This window comes from Cervus canadensis, chromosome 17, assembly GCF_019320065.1.
Source record: "Cervus canadensis isolate Bull #8, Minnesota chromosome 17, ASM1932006v1, whole genome shotgun sequence".
In the NCBI taxonomy this organism is placed as follows: domain Eukaryota; kingdom Metazoa; phylum Chordata; class Mammalia; order Artiodactyla; family Cervidae; genus Cervus; species Cervus canadensis.
Window position 1 is genome coordinate 40,616,365 of NC_057402.1, and position 26,724 is coordinate 40,643,088.

The 26,724-nt window shown below is 43.4% G+C and overlaps 1 protein-coding gene and 1 long non-coding RNA gene across 2 annotated transcripts in view; one reads left to right on the forward strand and one right to left on the reverse strand.

Annotated features, from left to right (window-relative positions):
- The window catches only part of TRPM1 (transient receptor potential cation channel subfamily M member 1), a 65,445-nt gene that overhangs the window by 12,821 nt on the left and 25,900 nt on the right, over window positions 1-26,724 (forward strand). The window contains exons 7-17 of the mRNA XM_043434315.1: window positions 1,236-1,410; window positions 2,274-2,397; window positions 3,540-3,612; window positions 4,494-4,594; window positions 9,173-9,346; window positions 9,513-9,647; window positions 10,497-10,547; window positions 13,961-14,101; window positions 15,184-15,213; window positions 19,819-20,111; window positions 21,657-21,885. Coding sequence (XP_043290250.1) covers window positions 1,236-1,410; window positions 2,274-2,397; window positions 3,540-3,612; window positions 4,494-4,594; window positions 9,173-9,346; window positions 9,513-9,647; window positions 10,497-10,547; window positions 13,961-14,101; window positions 15,184-15,213; window positions 19,819-20,111; window positions 21,657-21,885 — 1,526 coding nt within the window. The remainder of the gene's footprint in view (window positions 1-1,235; window positions 1,411-2,273; window positions 2,398-3,539; window positions 3,613-4,493; window positions 4,595-9,172; window positions 9,347-9,512; window positions 9,648-10,496; window positions 10,548-13,960; window positions 14,102-15,183; window positions 15,214-19,818; window positions 20,112-21,656; window positions 21,886-26,724) is intronic.
- On the reverse strand, window positions 15,624-23,300 carry LOC122419615. Its single transcript, XR_006262937.1, has 3 exons — window positions 23,234-23,300; window positions 18,335-18,339; window positions 15,624-15,637 (listed from the first exon to the last, which is right to left on the reverse strand). It is a non-coding gene; the product is annotated as an uncharacterized LOC122419615 (long non-coding RNA).

Consider the following 26,724-nt stretch of genomic DNA (forward strand, 5'->3'; position numbering starts at 1 on the left):
TGTTTGTTTTTTTTGTTTTTGTTTTTTTCATTTATTTTTATTAGTTGGAGGCTAATTACTTTACAATATTGTAGTGGTTTTTGCCATACATTGACATGAATCAGCCATGGATTTACATGTTTCAGATCGCCACAGAGCACTGAGTAGAGTCCCCTGTGCTGTCCAGTAGGTTCTTGTTAGTTACCTATTTTATACCTAGTTGTATATATATGTCAATCCCAATCTCCCAATTCATCCTACTCCCCCGCCTCTTGGTTTTTCTCTACATCTGTGTCTCTATTTCTGCTTTGCAAATAAGATCATCTGTACCAATTTTCTAGATTCTGCATATATATATATGATGTTTGTGGAAACAATTTTAATCAGTATATTTTTATTGAAATATAGCTGATTCACAATGTTGTGTTAATTTCTGCTGTACAACAAAGTGTGTGTGTGTGTGTGTACACATATATATATGATTCTTTATGGGAACAAGTTATTAACTGGGGAGCTAATGATGGTCCATGGCTTTGCCCTCCTAGATAACTCACTGCCTATTCCAGGCACTGGAGGCTAATCAACAGCTACTATACCTACTATAACAACACTGCACATTCATAATACCACTTGAAGTTGACAGAACACCTTGATTTGACAGCCTCACAGTTTCTTATACTTTACATCCATTGCTCCTTCAGGAGGTAGAGGAGGCCCTGGGGTGATTCACCTCTTACTGACGGTCTGCTGCAGTTCAGGGTGGCCTGGTGACTGGCCCCAGGTCATAAGGCCAATTCACGTGAGGCTGGTATTATAGAACAGAGCTCTCCTAGCACTGGTCCAGACACCATCTGCAGTGTCATTCTTGAAGGGACAGCCACCCAGAGTGGGAACATCACCCAAGACAGGGCAGCAGGGAGGTATTCTTTTAGCAAGAAGAATCTTCCATGTTTCTCGCATCTCACTCTGAAGCACCTTGTAAGCCACATGAGTGATACATACAGTTGAACCACATACGTGTTGTCAAGTTCATCATTTTAAGGCTCTGTTTTTTCCAATAAGGCTACGATGTGGGCTTTAAATAAAAGAAGTCATCACATTCTGAGGGCCTTCAACTCTGCCAGTGAAAATTAACCCTCTGTAAGTGCCTTTCCAGGCCTAAGGGTTTCCCTCTTCCGCATGTTTAAGGGGTCAGAGCGAGGGGGTCAGATGGGGCCTTGACAGTGGTCTGAACTTGGATGTGGTATGTGTTGCAGGGCTGGGGCAGGGCGTGCCCCTCGTGGGCCTTGTGGTGGAAGGGGGCCCGAATGTGGTTTCCATCGTCCTGGAATATCTCCGAGAAGAGCCCCCGGTCCCCGTGGTGGTCTGCGATGGCAGCGGCCGAGCCTCAGACGTCCTGTCCTTTGCCCACAAGTACTCGGAGGAAGGAGGGTAGGAGCTCTGACCTGTTAGGAAGGGTGGGGTTTGAACTGCCGAGGCCCAGAAGGAATTGTGGTATGGCTAGCCAGCCCAAAAACACAAGAGAAGGAAGGTTTTCTAGCTCTCCTCTCCTACTTCCCAGGGTCAGTAAGTGAGGGTACTCTCAGAAGTAATGTTCCTTATGGATTCTTTCTGGGGCAGCGGGAGGGTATACGTTCTCTCCCAACTTCATTTTCCCTTCTAAGGTTTTCAACCTAATAGCCTGAAATTTGGGGCTTCCCAGCTAGCTGGCTCAGTGGTAACGAATATGCCTGCCAATGCAGGAGACTCAGGTTCAATTCCAGGGTCAGGAAGATCCCCTGGAGTAGGAAAAAGCAACCCACTCCAGTATTCTTGCTTGGGAAATCCCATGGACAGAGGAGCCTGGTGAGCTACGGTCCATGGGGTCACAAAGAGTCAGATACAACTTAGTGACTAAGCACTCACACAGCCTGAAATTTAGGACAAGTGTAAATGCAGCTGTTGACTGTGGTCCCTTTTGGTCTCCTATCCTGGTATCCTGTAATATTCTCCAATGGTTAATTTTCAAACCAAAGATACCAGACAGTATCATGTTCAGCAGTCTTCAACCTTTTTAGCACCTGAGACCAGTTTTGTGGAAGACAGTTTTTTGCCACGGACAGGGGGCAGAGGGATGGTTTTGGGACGATTCAAGCACAATCATGTTGATTGTGCCCTTTATTATTATTACATCAGCTCCTTCTCAGATCATCAGGCATTATTAGATCTTGGAAGCTGGGCACCCTTGACTCATACAGATTTATTCATGTGGATTTCACCTGTGTTTTCTTCTTTTTCCCATCTCCTTCAAACAGGATAATCAATGACTCCCTCAGGGACCAGCTTATAGTCACCATTCAGAAAACGTTTAATTACAACAAGACACAGTCACATCAGCTATTTGTGATGATCATGGAGTGCATGAAGAAGAAAGAGCTGGTAAGTGTATTGAGTGGATTCTCTAGGCAGCTCCACAGAGAAAATTGTTTCCTTTCTGATGCTGCCTCTGTGTGCAGGATGAAGTTGTTCCTATTTCCATTCAGGCTTTTCCAAGAGGCAGTTTACAGATCCTGACCCAGCTGGCGATTCTGTCCATGTGAGGGAAGCAGGCAAAGCACAGGCAGGTTCTCCTCAGAGTAGGGATACAGGTGCATCGGATCTTGTGTGTGTCAGGGCACCTCAGGCCACATCCCACCAGTTCTGAGGCTGATGTCATCGATGAGATTTAAAGTGTTGGAGTCACAGGGACTTCCCTCGTGGTCCCTATGCTTAAGACTTTATGCTTCCACTGCAGGGGGCTTGGTTGGATTTGATCCCTGGTCAGGGAACTAAGATCCCACATGCTGTGTAGTGCAGCCAAAAAGTAAAAAAAAATAAGAAAAATTAAATAAATAAAGCACTGAGGAGGGACATATACCATGCTTGCAGGTGTGCTTAGAAAATTCTACCAAACACCCTCATTATTTTCTACCCTTTGCCTCCTTCAAGGGGAAAGTGAAAGTGTTAGTCACTCAGTTGTGTCTGACTCTGCGACCCCATGGACTGTAGCCCTCCAGGCTCCTGTGTCCGTGGGATTCTCCAGGCAAGAATACTGCAATGGGTTGCCATTCCCTTCTCCAGGGGATCTTCCCATCCCAGGGATAGAACCTGGGTCTCCCACATTGCAGGCAGATTCTTTACAGTCTGAGCCACCTGGGAAGACTTTTACCTCCTTAATTATACTTATAAGGAAGACGCACTCTTGTTACACAGGCACTCTTCAAAATTTTAAATCTACAAATTTCCTACAAATTTGAGTAGAGATGCCTTTGTCACTTTCAGTAGCCATTTAGATTTAGCATGCAAGTCCTGCATGGGCTCCCTCAGCTCCAGGTGGGGTGAAGAACAAAATGAGATCCAGGTGAGGATTCAAAATGCTGTCCCTTCTGGAAATCAGAAGGCCCTGATGGAAAATCCCCTCGCTCTGGGGATGGTTGTATTAGTATTGGCCTCTGAGGTCCTTTTTTTAAACAACATTCCAATTCTCCCTTTCAATTTCCACTTTGCTTTACTTAGTCTTTTCATGATTAATCTATTTTCAGGTCACTGTGTTTCGGATGGGTTCTGAGGGTCAGCAAGACATCGAGATGGCGATTTTAACTGCCCTGCTGAAAGGTGAGCTCTCAGAAATGGCCCCTCCCGTCCATTCTGTGCTGGCCTCCCCAGGCCCCACTCTTGGCCAGGAAACCCTCCCCCTGCAACCTCCTCCCACCAGGAAATGTGTCTGCTGGGGATGGAACCCTGAGCTGGCCAGGCTGCCTAGAGTTACTATAGTCTAAAGCCGTGGTAACATGATGAGGCTCGAAGTGGGTTCTTTGGAGGGGGACTTTTCTGGGAGGAGGGAGCAATGGACCACTGGTTCTTGATGGCTAAGGACCAGTTTTCATTGGTAGCTAGCTCATGACAGGTTTCAGCTCAGAGAGGGTAAGCATGAAATGATTTTTCATTTGTGATCCCTGCGTCTCACAGCACTTCGTCAGTTTTCCTAGACTCTCCTAACGATAGGCTGCCACCTGGCTGCTTGGGGGGTCACCTCCCTCCTCCACTGTGAAGGGGAGGGTGCTGGAGGAGAGAGGGGCAGAGGTCCCCTCTGGGACCCCGGCCTCCTGGTGGTACTGAGCTGGTCTCCCTGCAGTAGGGGCTGGTACGCTGGACTGTGCTCTCTTTTGACCTGGAGGAGCAGCGCCCCTTGACCTGGCCTGGCAGGTGTCTGGGTGGCCCCAGGGCTCCTGCCCTCTTGCAGAATAGGAAACTGGGGTCACTGGCTTCCTCCTCTGTTCCCTCTGGGAACAGAAACCTCTTTCTTGGCATGGAAAGAGGTTGCCTCCATCCTCCTCCCAGCCAGCTCTTCAAAAATACTGAGTCACTTGGGGGCCAGAGAAAAGGGTGAGATGCTGAACCAGCCTGTGGAACACCATGCTCTCCGCCCAGCCCCTCCCCACAACCTGCCACAGTCCAGGCATGAGGTGATAACTGCCCCGTCTCTTGCCTTCCAGGAACAAATGCATCGGCTCCGGACCAGCTGAGCTTGGCACTGGCTTGGAACCGTGTGGATATAGCTCGGAGTCAGATCTTTGTCTTTGGGCCCCGCTGGCCGGTGAAACTAAGTGTTTTCAACCTATACTGTTTGTCATGACTTTGTACAGAGGGTGTATTAGTACAAGCTCCCTTGTGCTGTGGATCTCAGAAAATCTTCTGGGGTTTCTGATGACCCAATGTCTGGTCGCTTCCCTGGTGGCTCAGATGGTAAAAAATTTGCCTGCAATGCATAAGATGTGATTTGATCCCTGGATCAGGAAGATCCCCTGGAGGAGGGCACAACAACCCACTCCAGTATTCTTGCCTGGAGAATCCCATGAACAGAGGAGCCTGGCAGGCTACAGCCCACGGTGTTGCAGAGTCGGACACAACTGAGCAACTAACACCAACAATGTCTAGTTGTTAGGATTATTAGGAGATGTTGCTGTGTCATTTCAAAGAACCAGCAAGAAATAAGGGCTCCTGGCACTAACTTCAGATTCAAACCAGTGCTCTGGAATAAAGAGCACTAAATATTTTATCATTGCTGGTGAACCTGGGTTTTTACACTTTTAAGAAGAAGAAAGAAGATTGCTCATTAAAATGAAATACAATGATTACATTGAAAGCATTGATTTTTAAACTATGTTCCATGAAACCCCAGAGGGCTAGGGGACTGTGTGTGTGACCTTTGTGTGTAGTCTTTGGGATGTGGTGTATTTGCATGTGGTTTGGTATATTGTATATGTGTATCTATGTGCAGTATGTGTGTAGGGTGTGAAATGTATGTGTGGATGTGTGGTGTGTGGTTTACCGTGCATGCAGTGTATGTCTGTGGGATCTGTGTGTGTGTGTGTGATTGTACATGGGTGTGGTGTGGGGGCGTGTGTGTGCAGATATGAGCAGGCATGATGAATAGCTCTCAGCAGCCTCCTGCTCCTTCAATCAAAGCAGCTTCTTTACAACTTGTGGTTACCAAGTGGGACAGGAGTAGGGAAAGGATGGACTGGGAGTTTGGGATTAGCAGATGCAAACTGTTATATCTAGGATTGATAAACAGCAAGGTCCAACTGTACAGCACAGGGAATTCTGTTCAGTCTCCTGGGATAAATCATAATGGAAAAGAATTTTTAAAATGTAATATACATGTATATTTATAACTGAATCACTTTCCTGTACAGCAGAATCCCAGGGACGGAGGAGCCTGGTGAGCTGCCGTCTAGGGGGTCGCACAGAGTCGGACATGACTGAAGCGACTTAGCAGCAGCAGCAGCAAAAATTAGCAGAACGTTGTAAATCAACTATACTTCAATTTTTTTAAACTATTTTTTTTAACAAGCAGCTTCTTTGATAGGTTTTGTGTATCGGGGCTTGGGGAAAATTTTTGTTTGCAAAATTAGGGCTCTGCTGCTTCAAAAAGGGGTTTGGAAAATCTAGAGGGTTCATGCGTGAACTTTAAAAACCTTATTTCTCAAAACAGACCTGGCATGTACCTTCAAAGTACATTGCATTTTCACAGTTATCCTTTATCCAATTAGTGTGAAGAATTTAAGCAATCAGTGTGTGCGTGTGTGCTCAGTGGCTTCAGTCATGTCCAACTTTCTGCAACCCCATGGACTGTAGCCCATCAGGCTCCTCTGCCCATGGAATTTTTTAGGCCAGAATACTGGAGTGGGCTGCCATTTCTTCCTCCAGGGGTAAGGAATCAGAGAAGTGTATTAAAGGAATAAGATAGAAGTTTGGGGAGTGGTTTATGCATGTTGTTTATTGAACTACACAAGTTAAAAGAACACTACCACACCTTACATATTTTAATTTTGTTTTGAATCTCCTGGTTTGTCTACTCTTGGTAAAGGATTTTAGAGCAAAGTGAACTGCTCCATGAGTGGTGATGAGGCAGAGACGCTAAGAACTCCAAGACGGGGCTGGCAGGAAGGGCAGTGTCATGAGCTCTGGAGACCATCTACTCAGGAAGAGGAATCCCAGATCTTGGTTGGTTTTTCTCTTCAAGGGGCAGCTTTCTGAAGACATAGCTCTGAGTCAGCCACACCGAGAGAGCCAGGCTTTCAGGATTACAGAAAGGGCCTGACCTGGGGAACACACCACACACACAGGGTGCCTGCCTGAAGCAATGGCCTGCACCCACTTTCCTGTTACAGAAGCAATAAGCGGTTTCTAGAAAGTGTGGAAAATATAGATAAGCAAAACGAAGGAAACAATCACTCATGACCACCTCCCCTTAGAAAAATTCAGCAATACTGTCAATATTTTATAACTTCATTTTTCACTCTTATGTTGGCATTAAATTCTCTCCGACTTCCATTTTCATGCTGCTTAGTGTTCTTTGCTTTCTATTATTCAGTGAATGCATAAACATGGTTTGAAAAGCAAGTAACAAATCACAGCATGCCATGAAAAGCAGAGCCCTCATGCCCACCTCTGAAAGCCCTGCAACTGTCCCTGTGTTCTGCTTTCCAAGGGAGCTGTAGCATTTTACATTCCCATGAGCAATGTAAGAGGGTTTCTTGGCATTGGCAGGTTTTTTTATTTAATGATAAGTAGTAGTATCTCATTATGGTATACATTTATTTATGATCAAATATATTTTATATTCTCAATGAAGGAGGGACAAGCATCAAACAAATTCCTAATGTAATTCTCATTTGAGACATACATATTTTTTCTTTATTTTCTAAATTGAAGTATGGTTGATTTACAACGTTGTGTTAGCTTCACGTGTACAGCAAAGTGATTCAGTTGTACATTTGTATAGATTTGTATTTATTCTTTTTCAGATTCTTTTCCATTAATACTTATTTGTTGCTGTTATAGTTTAGTCACTCAGTAATGTCAGACTATTTGTGACCCTGTGGGCTGTAGCCCACCAGGCTCCTCTGTCTGTGAGATTTCCCAGGCAAGAATACTGGAGTGGGTTGCCATTTCCTTCTCCAGGGAATTGTCCTGCCCCAGCAATTGAACCCATATCTCCTGCATTGGCAGGCAGGTTCTTTACTGCTGAGCCATCAGGAAACGTTTAATGCATATTACAAGACATTGACTATAGTTCCCTGTGCTATATATTAGGTTCTTGCTGTTTATATTTTGTTTTTAATTGAGATATAATTGACATATGACATATTAGTTTCAGGTATACAATATAATGATTCAATATTTGTGTATATTACGAAATCACTACAATGTGTCTAATTACCATCCCTCACCACACACAGTTACAATTTTTTTCTTGTGATGAGAACTCTTAAGATCTACTGTCTTAGCAACTTTCAAATACACAACGCACAATTATCAGCTGTAGTCACCATGTTGTACATGACATCCCATGGCATTTATTTTATAACTGGGAGTTTGTACCTTTCAACAATCTTTATTCATTTCACCCTCCTTCATCCTCCATACTAGGTCTTTATGTTAATTCTAAAAATGGAAAAACCAGCAGATTTTACTGTGATTCTGTACAGATTGTTCACAGCTGAGCCTAACATTACAGCTGAATTCAAAGAGAAAGAAAAGTAACCCTGGGTGAGTCACCAGGGCCATACAAAGGAAAACACAACAAGCATGACGGCTCTTACAGTTCATCCATTGTTTAAATTATGCGACCTTTGAGTTTCCTTCATATTTGGACCATGCCTTGTTTGAATAGATAGATGTTTGCTTTCCCTTGCATTTCTTTTTTTAAGAATAATTTTATTTATTTATGTATTGTTGACTGTGCTGGGTCTTCATTGCTGCACGTGGACTTTCTCTAGTTGCAGCATGTGGGGGCTACTCTCTAGTTGTGGTGCACAGGCTTCTCATTACAGTGGTTTCTCTTGTTGTGGAGGATGGGCTCTAGAGCACAGGCTAAGTAGTTGGGGCACATGGGATTAGTTGCTCCGCGGCATGTGGGATCTTCCCGGACAAGGGATCAAACCTGTATCTCCTACATTGGCAGGCAGATTCTTTACCATGGAGCCACCGAAAGCCCCTCCCTTACATTTCTAATTGATTCTCTTTTTCTTCTTAGCATATTCCTTACATCATCAGGACTATTCTTTTATTACTGTCCATTGAGTGGAATTCCCTTTCTTATAGTATCTTTCAAAGGCCCTTGTTTCTCTGGAAACATGTGCCTGTCAGTTACACCCAGGAGACTTCAGTCCAGGCTTCTCTCCACACAAGCATCTGTGGTTTCACCTGTCATCTCCAGCCTCTCACAGTTGTTTTCTCTCATTTCCATCAGTTTCTACAGACACTTCTCTTTGGTGCCTTTGAATTTACCTCTCAGCACCCTTTCTTTTGGACAAAAACACACATCAACTGAAACAGCCACTTAAAGTACATGAATGTATTTCAAGCATATAAGTAATAGAGGGTCACGAGATCAGGGTCTTTGCCACCAGACAACCTGGCCTGTGACAGCTAAGTGCATGTGTGCTCACAAGTATGTGTGCCTGTGTTGCCTGTGTGCATGTCTGAGTCTGTGTGCTCATGCTTGCACGAGTGTGTGTGTGCATGTGATCTGTGTGTACATGTTTGTGCTCCTGTGTACCTGGACGTGTGTGTGCGCGCGCATGTGCATGCAGAGGGGAGGTGCTGGTCCTGGGACAAGGGGAAGCTTTAATCCCTTTCCCAACCCTGCCTCTTTCAACTGCAGCCCCTGGGAAGCCTGGCGCCCCCGACGGATAGCAAGGCCACAGAGAAGGAGAAGAAGCCACCTACGGCGACCACCAAGGCGGCAAGAGGAAAAGGAAAAGGCAAGAAGAAAGGGAAGGTGAAGGAGGAGGTAGAGGAAGAAACTGACCCCCGGAAGCTTGAGCTGCTGAACTGGGTAGGTGGGACGGCTCTGGTCCCTTTCCTGCGCTAACAGGGACCTCAGAGCCAGTCACCCTCCTCAAGGGGAGGGTCCAGTTCTTGCTGCCTCCTCAGCTGCCCTGTGAACTTGTCCCTACCCAGCACCCCCCAGGTACTCACGCCCCTCTCCCGGGCTCATGCAGGTGAATGCTCTGGAGCAGGCCATGCTGGACGCATTGGTCTTAGACCGTGTGGACTTTGTGAAGCTCCTGATTGAAAATGGAGTCAACATGCAACATTTTCTCACCATCCCGAGACTGGAAGAGCTTTATAACACAGTGAGTGATCGTGAAGGAGGGAGAGTGGAGGGGAGCTAGCCCCATCAGAACACGGCTTTAGTGGAAGAGAGAGGGAAATGGCAACCCACTCAACTATTCTTGCCTGAAGAATCCCAAGGACAAAGGAGCCTGGTGGGCTACAGTCCTGGGGGTTGCAAAGAGTCGGACATGACTGAGTGTCTAAGCATGCATCATTTAAGGGCCAGTGTTCTCGCCTGACCAGTGGCCTCGGTGAGGGTCCCATTCTCACCCACCTCTGCCAGGCTACCCAGCCCCCCACCCCATCTGTACCATTAACTCAGGGATGGTGCATGAGGACAAGTTTCTACAAAGGAAGAGTCTAGCTCCTGGAGTCAATAGCAGAGTGAAAAGTTCCCGGAGTGAGCAGTCATTTGTTCCTGGGGACTACCACTTTTTATGAGGCTTTGATAAAAATGGAAAATTGAGTTTACACAACAAGGAGCTCCCGATATGAGAATCACAGTGTTTGGATGAAATCCTCTTGGCTTGTATTCTCACCATATGAATTTTGAGATGTGCATTTCCTCCCCTGTTCTAAAATTTTAAGTCATAGAAGTGAGCCATTGCTTGCTAAAACTTGGTGAACTTTTAGGACGATATGGTGCCCTGAGAGATTCTCTTTAAAATAATTTGATAAAAGGTATTTAACATATTGTTGAACATGCGGGATACTTCTTACCCACGACCAGTCCTATGTTGTAAAAGACACAGGCTGATAGTGGATGACATCCCAGCTTTCACAAATTCATTAATTCTATAGAGTCAGATTTTGCTGTAAGAGTTGAAAAACTCCCACATGTTTAATATGGCTGAATGCTTCTCTTTCAGAGACTGGGCCCACCCAATACACTTCATTTGCTGGTGAGGGATGTAAAAAAGGTCAGTCTTCTCTTTTGTCTTTGCTTTTGTTTATATATATATATATATATATATATATATATATATATATATAAAATGAGCTATTTCAAGATTTATTTGTTTTATTTATTTAATTTTTGGCTGCATACCATGCAGCATGTGGGGTCTAGTTCCCTGACAAGGGATTGAACCTGTGCCCCCTGCATTGGGAGTTTGGTGTCTTAACCCTAGGACCACCAGGCAAGTCCCAGTCCCCTGTTCTCTAGTCGTTTACCTGTTGACTTCTTTCAATAAGACATTTTCTAGAGCAATTTTTTAATTTCCAAATGTGGTGTCATTTTATTGGCAGCATAAGAAATCATGAATTCCTCTTTCCATAAAAAGAGTTTACTTTTTTCAAATGTCATCTTCTTCAAGAATGGTGTTCATCCCACACACAATCGGCTTGTGCTAAATGACTGTTTGGTGTTGGTTGGCCCCGGCCAGGGGTGGAGGCTGGGGGGGACAGCAAGTTCCTCTCTGCTGCCCAGGGCCCCCGTGCTCTACAGGTTTCAGATTTGCTCTCACTCCTTCCCTGTGCCTCTTTCCAGAAGTCCTAGTAGGACAGGCCTCATGTCAATCTGCGTGTCCCATGCAACAGTTCTTCTTGGCCCTGTTTCCTCATTAGACAGTGATAGACACCTCCACTTCATGGCCCCACCGTCCTTTCCAGCACTACAACCCCTTACAGTCTTGTAGGATCCCATCTACTCCCTGTTCTGTCGTGGAGTTTCTGGGGTCCTGCTGCCCGCTGCAGGCTGGAGGATCAGACCAGGTTAACACAGAATGATTCATGCTGCCAGAAGCAACCCCTGGCATGTGGAGTGCAGGACGGGTGTTCGTGTTCTGAGCAGGAGGGAACAACTCAAACCGGAGGAAAGGGCCTTCAGTCAGAGTCCCAGACAGAGGGGTCAGACTTCAAACATATCTGATTCTACTGATGTGAGAATGTGGCTTTTACTACAAATGTTATCAATCTGGCTTCTTGAGCTTCCTCAATCAATAGAGATGGACTAGAGGCCAGACAAGGAATTCAGGTGAGGCTTTATTGGGGTTCTTGCTGCAGCAGTGGGGAGTGAGAACAACCAACAGTTTCCCTTGCTTGCTCCCTGAGGAAGGGCAAGCTGGTTCCTTAGGCAGTGGAGTGAAAGTAGGTGTGTGTCCAGGGTCGGGCTGGAGGAGTGACTTAGGTGGGTTGCTCACCTCTTAGGTGGTGCTGTGTGAAGGGGGCAGTACCCTGCTTTTGCTCCAGGCTTCTCAAAAGAGGCAGTTGCAATTTTTGGTCTCTTTGTATCTTTTGGGTCCAGAATTTGCCCCAACTGCACATGCATACAATTATTTTTAGTCCCACACAGTTTCTTTGTATATTGTTGTTCAAGGAGAGGTGTGTCCAGGTGCAAGCATTGCAGCGAAGGGTCCCTGGTCCCAGCCTATCTCACAAATGCTCACTGGATCAGAGCAGAATCATTGGGTCTGGGAACCAAGAGGGACTTGGGATTGTCCTGCCCTTGTTTCCCACTTTCCCAGATTTCTTAGTTTTGGAAGCGCTGAGAGTCAAAAGCCACTGCTACTCAAGTGTAGACCCAACCAACCAGGTCTCACTTAAGTGGCTTCAATCGTTCTCCTCCTGCCCTCCACAGACACAGGACACCCTCACTTGAAAGCCTCCCACATCTCATGAAGTTAAGGCTCCTTCTAAGACACTTACATCCACTGGGCCCATCACATGCCCACCATACGGGGTCTGCCACACACTCATGTGTCCTGTCCTGGGGCCGAGCACGGTCATATCTGCAGTGCTCTCCACCCTCGGCTGCAGCAGCCCCTGCTCTGCCTCAGTGTTACCCTCCCCAGGAAGCCCTTTCTCACCTGCCCACCCAGGCAGAGTGGGGGTCTGAAGATGCTGCTGTGTCAAGATTTGGGTGGCCTTGCCCTTAACCCCCTCCCCTCCACAAACAACAAGCTCACCAAGGCAGAGCTGTATCTTGTCCCCTCATGTGAAATCCCTGACTTGATCAAGGATCACGATGGGGGCTGAACAAACTTGCAAAGCCTGAGTGAAGGATGAGGTCCCTGTGCCCAAGGAGGACATTCGAAAAGTGTAGTCTACATGAGTGGAGAAGGAAATGGCAACCACTCCAGTATTCTTGCCTGGAGAATGCTATGGACAGAGAAGCCTGGCGGGTTGCAGTCCATGGGGTCACAAAGAGTCAAACGCGACTAGTGACTAAATAACAACAATAGAGTCTCAATGGGATGGACCCCAGGTTTCTGCCATCATTTCAGCTGCAGGAAGTTAACCAAGCCAGAAATGGCACATAGCATAGCATCCTTTGTTTGTTTGTTTGTTTTTGCATAGCATCCTTATAATGGATGGGTCAGCTCTGCCTCCTGGATCAGCCAGCTGCCCAGAGGCGTGAGTGACTGGCTTACAGGTGTATGGATGCTCTCAATTCCTCTCCCTTCTGCCCACACCCTGCCTTCATCTTAACACAGCCTCATCCATTCTGCAGCAGAAGTCTGCCCCTTCACGAGCTCCCAGCCACCTCAGGTAGTTTGTGTTCTTACTGAAGCATTTGGGGTCCCTCAGAAAATCCTGGGGTACCACATGGAGGTTTCTTCAGAAAGGTCCCAGTCCCAGGAGTGTCCTGTCCTCCCCTACCTTTCACAGAGTCCTCCTGCCCATCATGCGCTCACTCCCTCCTTCTGTAGAAAATCTGGACGCCAGCCCCTGAAGACACCTTCTCCCCTGCAAGCAGCTGTCAAAGCACCTTCTCAACAGGGCAAATCTACTCACATCAAGGAAGGCTTGTACCAGCTACACCATCTGTCCTCAATGATTTTTTCCCTTAATCAATTTTTTATTGAAGTGTAGTTGATTTACAATGTTGTGTTATTTTCTGCTGTACAGTAAACTGATGTAGTTATACATACATATACATTCTTTATATATATATTCTTTATTTTTATTTTTTGGCCTCACTCTGTTGCATGTGGGACCTCAGTTTCCAGATCGGGGACTATAATGGTGCCCCCTGCAGTGGAAGGCAGAGTCTCAACCTCTGGACCACTGGGAAGGTCCCTCTTTCCTTTATGTTTAAATGCACATTACTGGTCATTCTGTCCAAGCGCACAGACAAGCCCAGGCCTCTCCCCTACAGCCCTGCGGGTTTCTAACTCATCCCATGGGGAAGTTTAACCTATTTTCTGGAACATGGTTCACTCTCTTATCTCCCTCCATCCTGTAGTAACAGATAGAAGATAGTTTAATGTCCCATTGGTTCTGTTAACACCCACATCGCCAGCAGGGATGGCCATGACGCCAAGGTGTGTGATGCAGTCCAGGCCACAGGTACCTTCTTACAGGGCCTGAGACATGACTCCTTTCCTTACAGGGCAACCTTCCTCCTGACTACCACATCAGCCTCATAGACATCGGGCTCGTACTGGAGTACCTCATGGGTGGCGCCTACCGCTGCAACTACACGCGCAAGAGCTTCCGGACCCTCTACAACAACCTGTTTGGACCCAAGAGGGTAGAGCTCAGTGGACACGCAGTTATTCTGTGGTTCCCAGGGTCACACATGGTTCCTTGCTCACCTCCACAATAACTCAGCCTGTTCAAAGCCAAGCTCATTACCCCATCCCCACCCCCCCCCCCACACACACCTTCCAGTCCTCCTGTGGTGGCTTTTGGTGTGAAGCATCTTTTTTCCCTCCACCCATCAGGCCCACAGCCCAGCACTGGCACCTGCCCCATCCTTTGTTCACAGCTGTCTTCCTCCTGGGCTCCTTTGTCTCTGCTTTCTTCCATGCTTCCTGCCTCTGGAGCCACCCTGATCCTCCAAAGTGAGGATCCTGACGGGGCATTCCCTGCTCACAAACTTCCAAGGCTCCCCAGTGCCCGAGGAATCACCGTCAAGCTCCTGATTGAAGCGTCTAAGGCTCTCCCTCATTATCCACACCCTGTTGTGGGTGACCATGTACCACTTTCAGAACAAACTCTACTAACCTGTGGAGCTGTGTCTCCCCACTTCAAAACCCCACGTGTGTCCCAGGCCCAACTCATGTGTGAGACCTCCCATGAAGCCCTCCCTTCGCCCCACTCAGAGCCCCATAGCTCAGTGTCTGTGCTTCTGTGGGTGAACTTCTCTGGTTCTCCCTGGGGTGGGGTTCCTGTGTCTGCACGTCTGTCTCCTCACCTGACCTGGGATGACAGAAGCAGGGGAAAGGAAAATAGATTTTAATAGATGAAAGAGTACTTTATATCATGAACTGTGAAGGACAAATGCTTTCCTTAGGTTTGTCCTTCATTGTTAATTATACAAAGTACTTTAAAAATTTTATTTATTTTTAATTAGAGGATAATTACTTCATAATATTGTGTTGTACAGTATTAATTGCTTTACAATATTACAATACAATATTTCTGCCATATATCAACATGAATCCACCATAGGTATATGTATATGTTCCCTCCCTCTTGAACCTCCCTACCCAAAGTACTTTTTAATCTATTATTAATCTACTAGCGATATCACTAATATACAACTCACAGTATTGTAACTTCAGTTATCTGATTCCATTGAATTTTTTTCCCTCCCTTTTCATTATGCAGCCGAAAGCTCTCAAACTTCTTGGAATGGAAGTAAGTAGGACTTGTTTCCAGTGGTTTCATGGTATCATGGAGCCTCTTCATTTTGTATTTAACATAAAATTGAGTGAATTTGTTTTCCATGAATAAATCCACTTCACCACATACAAAGAGTTACTTGGATGATTTAGTCAGATTATATTCAAAGGTCATAGACATTTTTTTAAAAGGTAAAAGCCACCCAGCTGACTTTTATTAAAATTAAGAACAAATCAAGCTCACCCATTATTGTTGGCATAATTATCCCCTCTGGTTTTTAAAAGTGTTCTGGAAATTTTACCAAATGAAAACATAAATAAAGGAAGAATACATAAAAGAAGGAGGAAATTATTATTGGCAGAAAAATATTTTGTATCTAGAAAGTCCAGGAAAATCAACAAAGTTTCCTCATAATGGGACAAAAATATCCAGAAATAACCTTAACAAGGGAACTTAAGAACAAATCACTAGACATGAAAATACACAAACGAGTAGAGGAAGTACCATAACACAATATTAAGACTGAGTATTGTAAAGATTCTTCTCAAATAAATTCATGAGTTAAGTAGCATCCCAATTTCTGTATGGATTCAGGGTAGAAGGTTTTGATTCTTGCTCACAGTTGACACTGACCTTCAGCATAACTAGAAGGGTTATGAAAGTCAGAGTTGCATAATCCCTTAGTCTCTCGGATTGGTTGTATCACATAGGGTTTATCTACTGGGTGAAGCCTTGGTGGAACTCTCCTATATAATAGCCTGTCCAGTCTTGTTGTCAGAGGCCCATTTTTCACCACCTTAGTAATAACTTTTATAATAGGAGTTCATCGAGGCTTTCTATTTTCTGGAGTCAGCTTTGGTCAATTATATTTTCATAGAAAACAATTTACTTCATCTAGACTTTCAAGTTCACTGTTGTAAATCTTTATTGCTGTTTAGTCTCTCAGTTGTGTCCTACTCTTTGTGACCCGATGGACTGTAGCCTGCCAGGCTCCTCTGTCCATGAGATTTCCCAGACAAGAATCCTGGAGTGGGCTGCCATTTTCTTCTTCAGGGGATCTTCCTGACCCAGGGATTGAAGCCATGTCTCCTGCATTGGCAGGGGGATTCTTTACCACTGAGCCACCTGGGAAGCCCCATAAACCTTTACAGAGTATTTTAATTTTTTCAGTCTACTCTGTATCTTTAGTTGCGTATCAAATCTTGTTCCAGTTTTTTCTTTTTTTTATATCTCCTCCCTTTATTCTTAACCATACCTGTCTTTGGATTTCATTGGTATTTTTGCTTAATTCAGCAACTTTCTTTTTTTCTGTTTTCTATTTTATTAATATATTTTAATTTTTATTCATTCCCTCCATATACTTTGTATGGAGTTATTGTATTATTTTTATTGACTCAATTTGAAAGTGAAGTTTGCCCATTTTCAATATTCCTTGTATTTCAATGAATTCATGAAGAGTATACGTTTTTCTCTGAGCATTGTTTTTCATGGTACCCTACAGGTTTCGGTAAGTAGAGCTTTTATTGATATTCATTTCTAAACAGTTTATAATTTCCTCCTTAATCCAAGAGTTATTTATAAGCATATTTTAAGTTTCCTAGATACAGACTTTTGTTATTGTGGTTATCTTAGTCTTATTGATTTCTAGTATTACTCTTTGGGTGTAGACTATATGATTTCCAATATCTAGAACTTGTTGAGATTGAAAATCTCAAAGGAATTGGGGAATAATGCCAGGTGGAATTTTGTTAATGATCCATGTGTGTGGAAACAAATGTATATTCTCAGTTTGTTGGGCACAATTATATACTTCTCTGCAGGAGACCTGGGCTCGATCCCTGGGTTGGGAAGATCCCCTGGAAAAGGGAAATACTCCACTATTTCCACTCCAGTACACTCCACTCCCTCCACTGAGAATCCCATGGATGGAGGAGCCTGGCAGGCTACAATCCACGGGGTCACAAAGAGTCGGACATGACTGAGCGACTTCACTTCACTTCACTTCATACTACACTCCAGTATTCTGGCCTGGAGAATTCCCTGGACTGTATAGTCCATGGGGTCACAAAGAGTCGGACAGGACTGAGTGACTTTCGCTTTCAGCATACTGTCAGATCAAACTTAGTAATTTTATTATTCAATTTGCTTCTATATGTACTAGTTTTTTCAAGTTAATTTCTGACTGAGGGGTGTTTAGAGGCTCTTACTATTATTTGTGATTGTGGATGGATTCATTTCTTCTTAACTTCCAGTTCATATCTTTTGTTATTCTATTGGGTTGCTTCTCTTTTACTTGCTTTGTGTCTCTTCATGCACTGTAGGGAAATGAACCCCTTGTCGGTTATTTTCTGCCTATAGCAATATTAAAATTATTTTATGAGAAGTTGCATACAATTAATATTTTAATAATATACTATGGAAAGGTAGGATTAAAGGGGTTTCTGTTTGGGACTTCCCTGGCAGACTTCAGTGGTTAGGACTGCGCTTCCACTGCAGGGGGCATAGGTTTGATCCCGGGTCAGGGAACTAAGGTCCTGAATGCCTTGTAGTGTGGTGAATAAAAGCTCTGTTTTACAATTTTTCATTAGTCCTTAGTGGATTTTTATTTGACTTGATATAATATTGAAAATAAAGCTACATTTCCTTTTTAATTTCAATATTCCCTAAATGACTGAAACTGCAGTTTTACTGGGACAAATTAGAACAAAAACATTTAAATTCAAGGCAAGATATGATAGTTTCAGTAAAAACATCAGAATACCTCATAATGAGGTTATAAAACTTGGTTTAGTCATGAACTACTTGCCATAAGAATTGACGAGTCAGGCTCCACCCCTTTTCCTGCCCCATGCCCAGCCACTCCATTCATGTGAATATGGGCAAATTATTCAGACTTTAAGCCACAACTTCCTCATCTGACTGGAAGACATTAACAACCTCTCAGGATCAGTGTGATAATAAAAGAAGGTCACTGATGAGAAAGCTATTTGCAAAAGAGCAGAGATCCATTTCTATTATCCTATTGGGTACTGGATCCTCAGCCTGGAATAGTCTGTTCAGTTCAGTTCAGTCACTCAGTCGTATCCGACTCTTTGTGACCCCATGAACCGCAGCACGCCAGGCCTCCCTGTCCAACACCAACTCCCGGAGTCCACCCAAACCCATGTCTATTGAGTCGATGATGCCATCCAACCATCTCATCCTCTGTCATCCCCTTCTCCTCCTGCCCTCAATCTTTCCCAGCATCAGGGTCTTTTCAAATGAGTCAGCTCTTCTCATCAGGTGGCCAAAGTATTGGAGTTTCAGCTTCAACATCAGTCCTTCCAACGAATATTCAGGATTGATTTCCTTTAAGATTGACTGGTTGGATCTCCTTGCAGTCCAAGGGACTCCCATGAGTCTTCTCCAACACCACAGTTCAAAAGTATCAATTCTTTGGTGCTCAGCTTTCTTTACAGTTCAACTCTCACATCCATACATGACTACTTGAAAAACCATAGCTTTGACTAGACGAACCTTTGTTGGCAAAGAAATGTCTCTGCTTTTTAATATGTTGTCTAGGTTGGTCATAGCTTTTCTTCCAAGGAGCAAATGTCTTTTAATTTCATGGCTGCAATCACCATCAGCAGTGATTTTGGAACCCCCAAAAATAAAGTCTGTCACTGTTTCCATTGTTTCCCCATCTATTTGCCATGAAGTGATGGGACCAGATGCCATGATCTTAGTTTTCTGAATGATTCCATGCAACATGCATGTTTCACCACCAGTTCTCCCAGTCATTAATGCCTTCCTTTAGGATCCTGCTTTATTATTAGAATGACCCCTCATAATCCCTTGGAAATGGAAAGCATTGGCCTTCCCTTTATAACACATCCATGAAAAGACAAATCTCATTCAAAATAGAACTCCTGCTTCCTTAAACTCTTGGTAGATGTGTGTGCATACTCAGTCGTGTCTGATTTTTTGAGATCACATGGAACTGTAGGCCTTCAGGCTCCTCCGTCCATGGGATGCTCCAACCAAGAATACTGGAGTGAGTTGCCATTTCCTCCTCCAGGGGATCTTCCCAATCCAGAGATCAAACCTGTGTCTCCTGCATCTCCAGCATTGGTAGGTGGATTCTTTACCACTGAGCCACCTGGGAAGCCCAAACCATTGGTAGAAAACCAAGATATTTTTCTCTACCTCCTTCTACATTTTTCCTATTAATCTCTGGTTCAGAGTGTTGATATTTAAAGACATCCCTCAGGAAATGAGTTTTGTGCTTTATCTTTCCTATGGGGTGATTTGGATTGAAGTATTTTCTTTGTTTTCAGTTTTGCAGTTTCTCTTCAATTTTTAGAGGCTTCTAGAAAAAAAACACAAAAACCTGCCAACCCAGGAGTATAAACTTCAAACAGTATTACGCCTTTTCAGCTCATTTGATTTTCAATGGTTTACTTCTTGTAATAAACATGTGCATCTTTTCAAAAGAATTCATATGATGGGTGGACACACAGATGTACTTAAGAGTCTCTGTGTTCCCGCAGACAGCAAGGTTTCCCTTCTTCCAGTTGGTCCTGAAACCCTTTACTGCATGTTTATGGCAGAACCACAGTAAAGGTGTTTCTCTCCCCTCAGGATGACGAGCCACCAGCCAAAGGGAAGAAAAAGAAGAAGAAGAAAAAGGAGGAGGAGTTGGACATTGATGTGGATGACCCGGCCGTGAGTCGATTCCAGTACCCCTTCCATGAGCTGATGGTGTGGGCGGTGCTGATGAAGCGCCAAAAGATGGCAGTCTTCCTCTGGCAGCGGGGGGAGGAGAGCATGGCCAAGGCCCTGGTGGCATGCAAGCTCTACAAGTCCATGGCCCACGAGTCCTCCGAGAGCGAGCTGGTGGACGACATCTCCCAGGACTTGGACAACAATTCAAAGTGAGTGTCTGGAGGGGACGTAGAGCTCAGGGAGACCCAGGTGTCCTGAGAACCACCCCTTTTCCAGGAAGGGAGGCAAATGTGGTTCTCACTTAAGTATCATCAAATTTAAAGCTTGTTCATCAAATGCTTTGTCCATTGTGTCAATATTTTTCCTTCTGTCTTTCTGAGGTGTTTCTGGACCATCATTGTTTTTGTTGATTGTCTTCTTGTGCAAACTATGGAAATGCAATTTTTTATTAATTTTTATGGGAGTATAGTTGCTTCACAATGTCGTGTTACTTTCTGCTGTATAGCAAAGAGAATCAGTTACACTTATACATGTATCCCCTCCTTTTTGGATTTACTTCCCATTCAGGTCACCATAGAGCACTGAGTAGAGTTCCCTGTGCTATACAGTAGGTTCTCATTAGTTATCTATTTTATACCTAGTTATGTATATATGTCAACCCCAATCTCCTGATTCATTTCACCCTCCCTTCCTCCTTGGCATCCATATTTTTTCTCTATGTCTGTGTCTCTATTTCTGCTTTGCAAATAAGATCAACTATACCATTTTTCTAGATTCCACATACATACATTAATACATGATATTTGTGGAAAAACAATTTTAGACAGTATATCTTTATTGAAATATAGCTGATTTACAATGTTGTGTTAATTTCTGCTGTACAACAAAGTATATATATATATATGTGATTCTTTTTTATATTCTTTTCTATTATAGTTTATCATAGGATACTGAATATAGTTCCCTGTGCTATACAGTAGGACCTTGTTATTTATCCATCCTATATAAAAAAGCTTATGTCTCCTAACCTCAACTACCCACCCCCTCCCTTCCTCAGTTCCAGTTGGCAATCACTGATGTGTTCTCTATGTCCATGATTCTTTTTCTGGGAAACACAACTTAAATGCAAAGACAACAAAACTGATTTTCATAAGGAAACATGCATTCAGAGGAGTACAGCCTTAGTGAACCTATGCCCTTGGACTTGATTTTCCCAAGGACCTCTTAGGTAGAACAGGATGGCTACAGGGGGCTGGAGCTAGGTATTTCCCTACCCTCAGCTCAGTCAGGTTCTGATAAAACACCAATAGGTTGAACTCTGCTTAACTAGTATTCCTCAGGGCAGGTTTTGTTAGGAAGCGCTCTGTGCATAGTTCAGAATGGACCCCCCCACCCCAGGCTGGCAGTATGAGGGGATTCTCCTCCCTCCCGTCTTCCCTGTGAGAACATGGTGGGGCACCTGGAGGTAAAACTCATGAAAGTGTGGACACACTTTTCTAAGCCAGGGCTCCCCAGACTTATTAACCTGCCGACTTCTCCTCATGGGGCCTCCGGAAGTCAGCCTCCGACATGGCTGAGCACGGACCCTGGCCCCTGGCTGTCCCCTTGGGGACATCCAAGGAGCTCCCTGCTGGAAGAGGACAGGGAGTCAAGGACTCTGTGTCCTGTGGCTCCGTGATGTCCCCATGGACACGGCTCTCTAACAAAGTGTGTGGCTGCCACTGCCTCACCCGCTCCCGTCTGTGTCTCGGCAGAGACTTTGGCCAGCTGGCTGTGGAGCTCCTGGACCAGTCCTACAAGCACGATGAGCAGATCGCCATGAAACTACTGACATACGAGCTGAAAAACTGGAGCAATTCGACCTGCCTCAAACTGGCTGTGGCAGCCAAACACCGGGACTTCATCGCCCACACCTGCAGCCAGATGCTACTGACGGACATGTGGATGGGGAGGCTGCGGATGAGGAAGAACCCTGGCCTGAAGGTACCTGTGGTGTGTCTGCGTAGTGACAAGTGACACCTGTGGGCTCTGACTCTCTGCCTGGCTGAGCTAAACACTGTCTGTGGATTATTTCATCCTTGACTCTGAACAACCCTGGGAGGGAGACCCTGTGGCAATCCTTGCCTTCAGGAGAACCTGAAGCTTTGAGATGAAGGGACTCACCTAGGATCCCAGCTATGAGGTGAGGGGCAGCACCTGAACATGGGTGGTCTAACACCAGAGCCCAACCTGTAGCAAGACTAGCTTGTGGGCATGGTGTCCACTGTAACGAGTTGTGCACCCCTGACCATCCACCCACCACTAAGGCAGGCACCTGAGCTCTGTTCTTATAGATTGCCTTATGACTCTGAAAGTACTTGCTATCATTTTATTGTTAATTTTTATTGAAATATAGTTGATTTACAACGTTGTGTTAGTTTAGGTATACAGCAAAGTGAATCAGTTATATATATATATATTCCTTTTTTATATCCTCTTCCATTATAGGTTTTTGAGCATAGTTCCCTGTGCTATACAGTAGGTCCTTGTTGATTATCTATTTTATACATAGTATTATGTAATATTACATGTTATTATGTAATAATAGTTTTAATATTATATTAAAAGTATTTCAAAAGTATTTTAATATAATAGTTTGTATCTGCTAATCCCAAACTCCTCGTTTATCCCTCCTTGCTTTGGCTTTATTAAACATAAGTTTGTTTTCTATGTCTGTGAGTCTATTTCTGTTCTGTAAATAAGTTCATTTGTATTCTTTTTCTAGATTCCACATGTGAATGACATTATATGATATCTGTCTGACTAACTTCACTAAGTGTGATAATCCCTGTCAATGTTGTTTAATGGCTCAGTTGTGTCTGACTCTTTGTGACCTCATGGGCTGTATCTCGCCAGGTTCCTCTGTCCATAGGATTTCCCAGGCAAGAATACTGGAGTGGGTTGCCATTTCCTTCACCACTGGATTTTCCCAACCCAGGGATAGAACCCATGTTTACTGTGTTGCAGGCGGAGTCTTTACTGATGAGACACTGGAGCAGCCCATGTAATCTCTAGGTTCATTCATGTTGCTGTAATTGGCATTATTTCATTCTTATTTATGGCTGAGTAGTATTCCATTGTATATATGTACTACATCTTCTTTATCCACTGTTTTGTTGATGGATATTTATGTTGCTACCATGTCCTGACTATTGTTAATAGCGCTGCAGTGAACAAACATTGGGGTGCATGTATCTTTTTGAATTATAGTTTTGTTCAGATATATGCCCAGGAGTGGGCCTGCTGAATCATTTGGCAACTCTATTTTTAGTTTATTGAAGAACCTCTATACTGAACATATCTACAAACCAGAAACCGACTCACAGACATAGAGAACAGACTTGTGGTTGCCAAGGGGGATGGGTTGGTGGGTGAGGGAAGGATTGGATGTTTGGAATTAGCAGATGCAAACTAGCCTATATAGTATGTATAAGCAAAAGGTCCCACTGTACAGCTCAGGGAACTATATTCAATATTCTGTAATAAATCATGATAGAAAAGAATATGAAAAAGAATATATGTATAACAGAGTCAATTTGCTGCACAGCAGAAATTAAACCCAATATTGTAAATCAAATATGCTTCAATAAAATTAAAAAAAAACAACAACAACCAAGGTCTGGTCCAGCTTCAACATGTAGCTGCCAAGTGGCAGAAGATAAGAAGGGCCGAGGAGCATTCCCAAGTCCACTCTGTGATCAAGTCTACAGGTCCATATGTTCCAGCTCCTCAACCCATAAACAAACAGGGTACATATGTACTAAAAGTTCACTAGGACTTCCCTGATGGTCCAGTGGTTAAGACTTTAGGCTCCCAATGCAGGGGGCACTGGTTCGATCCCTGGTCGGGAATCTAAGATTCCACATGCTACCTGGCATAACTTAAAAAAAAAAAAGTAATTGAATATATTACTAAAAAGTAATTTTTAAACATGCCAGAATTTTAAAGAGTGAGATTAAACTGTATTGTCTTCAGCAGCACTGTCCAACAGAAACAAAGCACATATGTGCTTTACATTTAAATTTAAACTTTAGATTTTCCCTTTACAAAAAGATTTTTAATAGCTATAGAAAGTTTTTCAAGTACGTTGTAGAAAGTAAAAATGAAACAGTTGAAGTTAACTTTTAAAAATTATTTGTTTATTTGGCAGCACTGGGTCTTAGTTGCAGCATGCAGGATCTTCAGTCTTCCTTGAGGCACGTGGGACCTTTCAGTTGCCCCATGTGGAATCTAGGTCCCTGACCAGGGGGACAACCTGAGCCTCCTGCATTGGGAGCACGGAGTCTTAGCCACTGGACCACCCAGGAAGTCCTGAAGTTAATTTTAATAATATATTGATTTAAACCAGTAGGTACAAAATGTTTTTGAAAGGAAAAATATCACTAATGAGATAGTCTATATTCTTTTTTTGTACTAAGTTTTTGAGATTTGGTGGGTGTTTTGCAATTTCTTCCTTTTCTTTTTTTAACCTAATGCTTTTTTTTTGATATAATGTCTATCCATAGGTATAAATATTTGTAAGCATCAAATTTCCTTCAAAGCATTTTAAATTTGCAACATAAATATGTAATTATTGTAAAGCCAGGATTGTTTTTTTAAATTTAATTCTTTGACTAGTTCATATCATATGCACATATTAAAAAAATTAAAACTGTTTATGGGACTTCCCTGGCAGTCCAGTGGTTAAGACTTCACCTTTCAAGTGTGGGTTTAATCCCTGGTTCCATCCCTGGTTAAGGAGCTAAGATTCCACATGCCTCTGAGCCCAAAAACCAAAACATAATACAGAAGCAATATTGTAACACATTCAATAAAGACTTTGAAAATGGTGCACATCAAAAAAATAAAAATAAAACTGTTTAAAAGTGTGACAAGTCTCCCTGCTACCCCTGTCCCCCATGTGGCCTATTCCACCCAGTGGCAACCACTCATATTTGTTTCTTGTGTATATTTCCATATGTAAAACTAATATGCATACTCTCTTTTCTTTTCGTGGTGAATTAAATATACTTACTGTTTTTTCTTTTTCACAAAGGTTGACATAGTCATTCTTATGTACCTTTTTTTCCCACTTCCTCTGGGAACTCTTTCTGTATTACAACATAGAACATTCCTTCATTCTTACCTGCTTCCCCTGTTTTCCTTTACAGTGGACTATCACAGCTCAGGCCAGTCCCCAGTGCAAGTCACTCACCCCTGGGGGTGCTACACTCATGGCCACCATGGCTGCTCTTGAACACGCATTGTGCCTCACATGTCTGCTAAGTGAACATCCAGAAGGGAGCTGTTGGCCCCATGGGGATCTGGACTTGTGATCTTGATAGCCTTTCCTTCTGTGGAAGTGTTCCCCCCCACCATTGTGCAGAGAGTTTTCCCACAATCCCACTAATATGGTGTGTGAGCACACATTGGAATTTTTACAATCTAATGGTAAAAAATGAGATCTTTGCATAGTTTCTTTGAATGTCTTTCTTCCCGCCCCCACTTTTTTTTTTAAAAGATGCTATCAGTTTCTTTATTGTTATTTTATTTTTGGCCACGCTGCAGGTGGGATCTTAGTTCCCTGACCAGGGATCAAACCACTGAACCATCTGAAAAGTCCCTGAATATCTCTTATGAGCGAAAATGAGCCCATTTGCTGTAAGCACAAATGTCCCTAAGTTCACTACTTTTGCCCATTTTTTTGCTGGGTTGTTAGAAGTTTCCTTCTTGACGTCTAGGAGATCTTTTCTAATTAGAAAGATTGGCCCTTTTCCTGTGTCAAGAGCTGCAAGTATATTTTCCCATGAGTTGTTTTTTACTGTGGTTGTGATGTGTTTTTGCTGTGCAGAAGTTTGTGATTTAAGTACAAGATCTATTGATCTTTGCTTTGATTGTGTGTTGATTTGGGAGCATCATTAGAAAGGCTTTCTCCTCTATTTATGAAAGAATTCTCATGTGATGATTCTTAGTTGTTTCATCGTCTCTGTATGCATCCCCCTCCCCTATTTTCTTTCATGAAATTATTGAGCTAGACAGTTATTCTAGTGATTGTGTGAGATATGGATCCAACTTAATTATTTTATAAATGATCACACAGATTCTCAATACCGTGCATTAAATAGTCATCTTTACTCCTCTCATTGGATGTGGTGTTTGTCTCACAAGTAATGACTTTGTATATTTGAATCTTTTTCTGGATCCTTCCATTCTGCTCCACTGTTTGGTCTCTTCATATACCTGTACTACACTGTTTTAATTATTAGTGTTTTATAATATAATTTTTAGTATATGGTAGAAATAGCCCCTTTGTGGTGTTCTTAATAATGGATGGCTGAGGGGAAATTTTTTTTAAAAATTAGGACTTAACATTGGAAACAGCTTAGTATTGGAGACACACAGCACAGCAGTGATAAAAATGGCAAGAGTGGGACTTCCCTGGTGGTCCAGCGGTCAAAACTCCACAGTTCCAGTACAGGGGCTGGGGGTTCGATCCCTGGCCAGAGAACTAAAATCCCACATGCTGTCCAGAGTGGCTAAAAAATTAGAAAATAAAAACAGGAACGTGGTTTTTAAAAAAATGACAGAGGTCTCCATTTATAGGTTAGGCCATCCTTTTGCAATCTAGGCTGAGCCCATGTTAAGTTCTTCTTTCTTTCTTTCTTTTTTTCCCAGAAGAACAGAACCAATTTACTTATTTTATAGAATCAATGCACATGATTGAGTATGAGGACTGGTAAATCTGAATCTGTAATACAGAAATCAGGATTTCTATATTACATTCTTGAGGCAGAATTCCTAGTT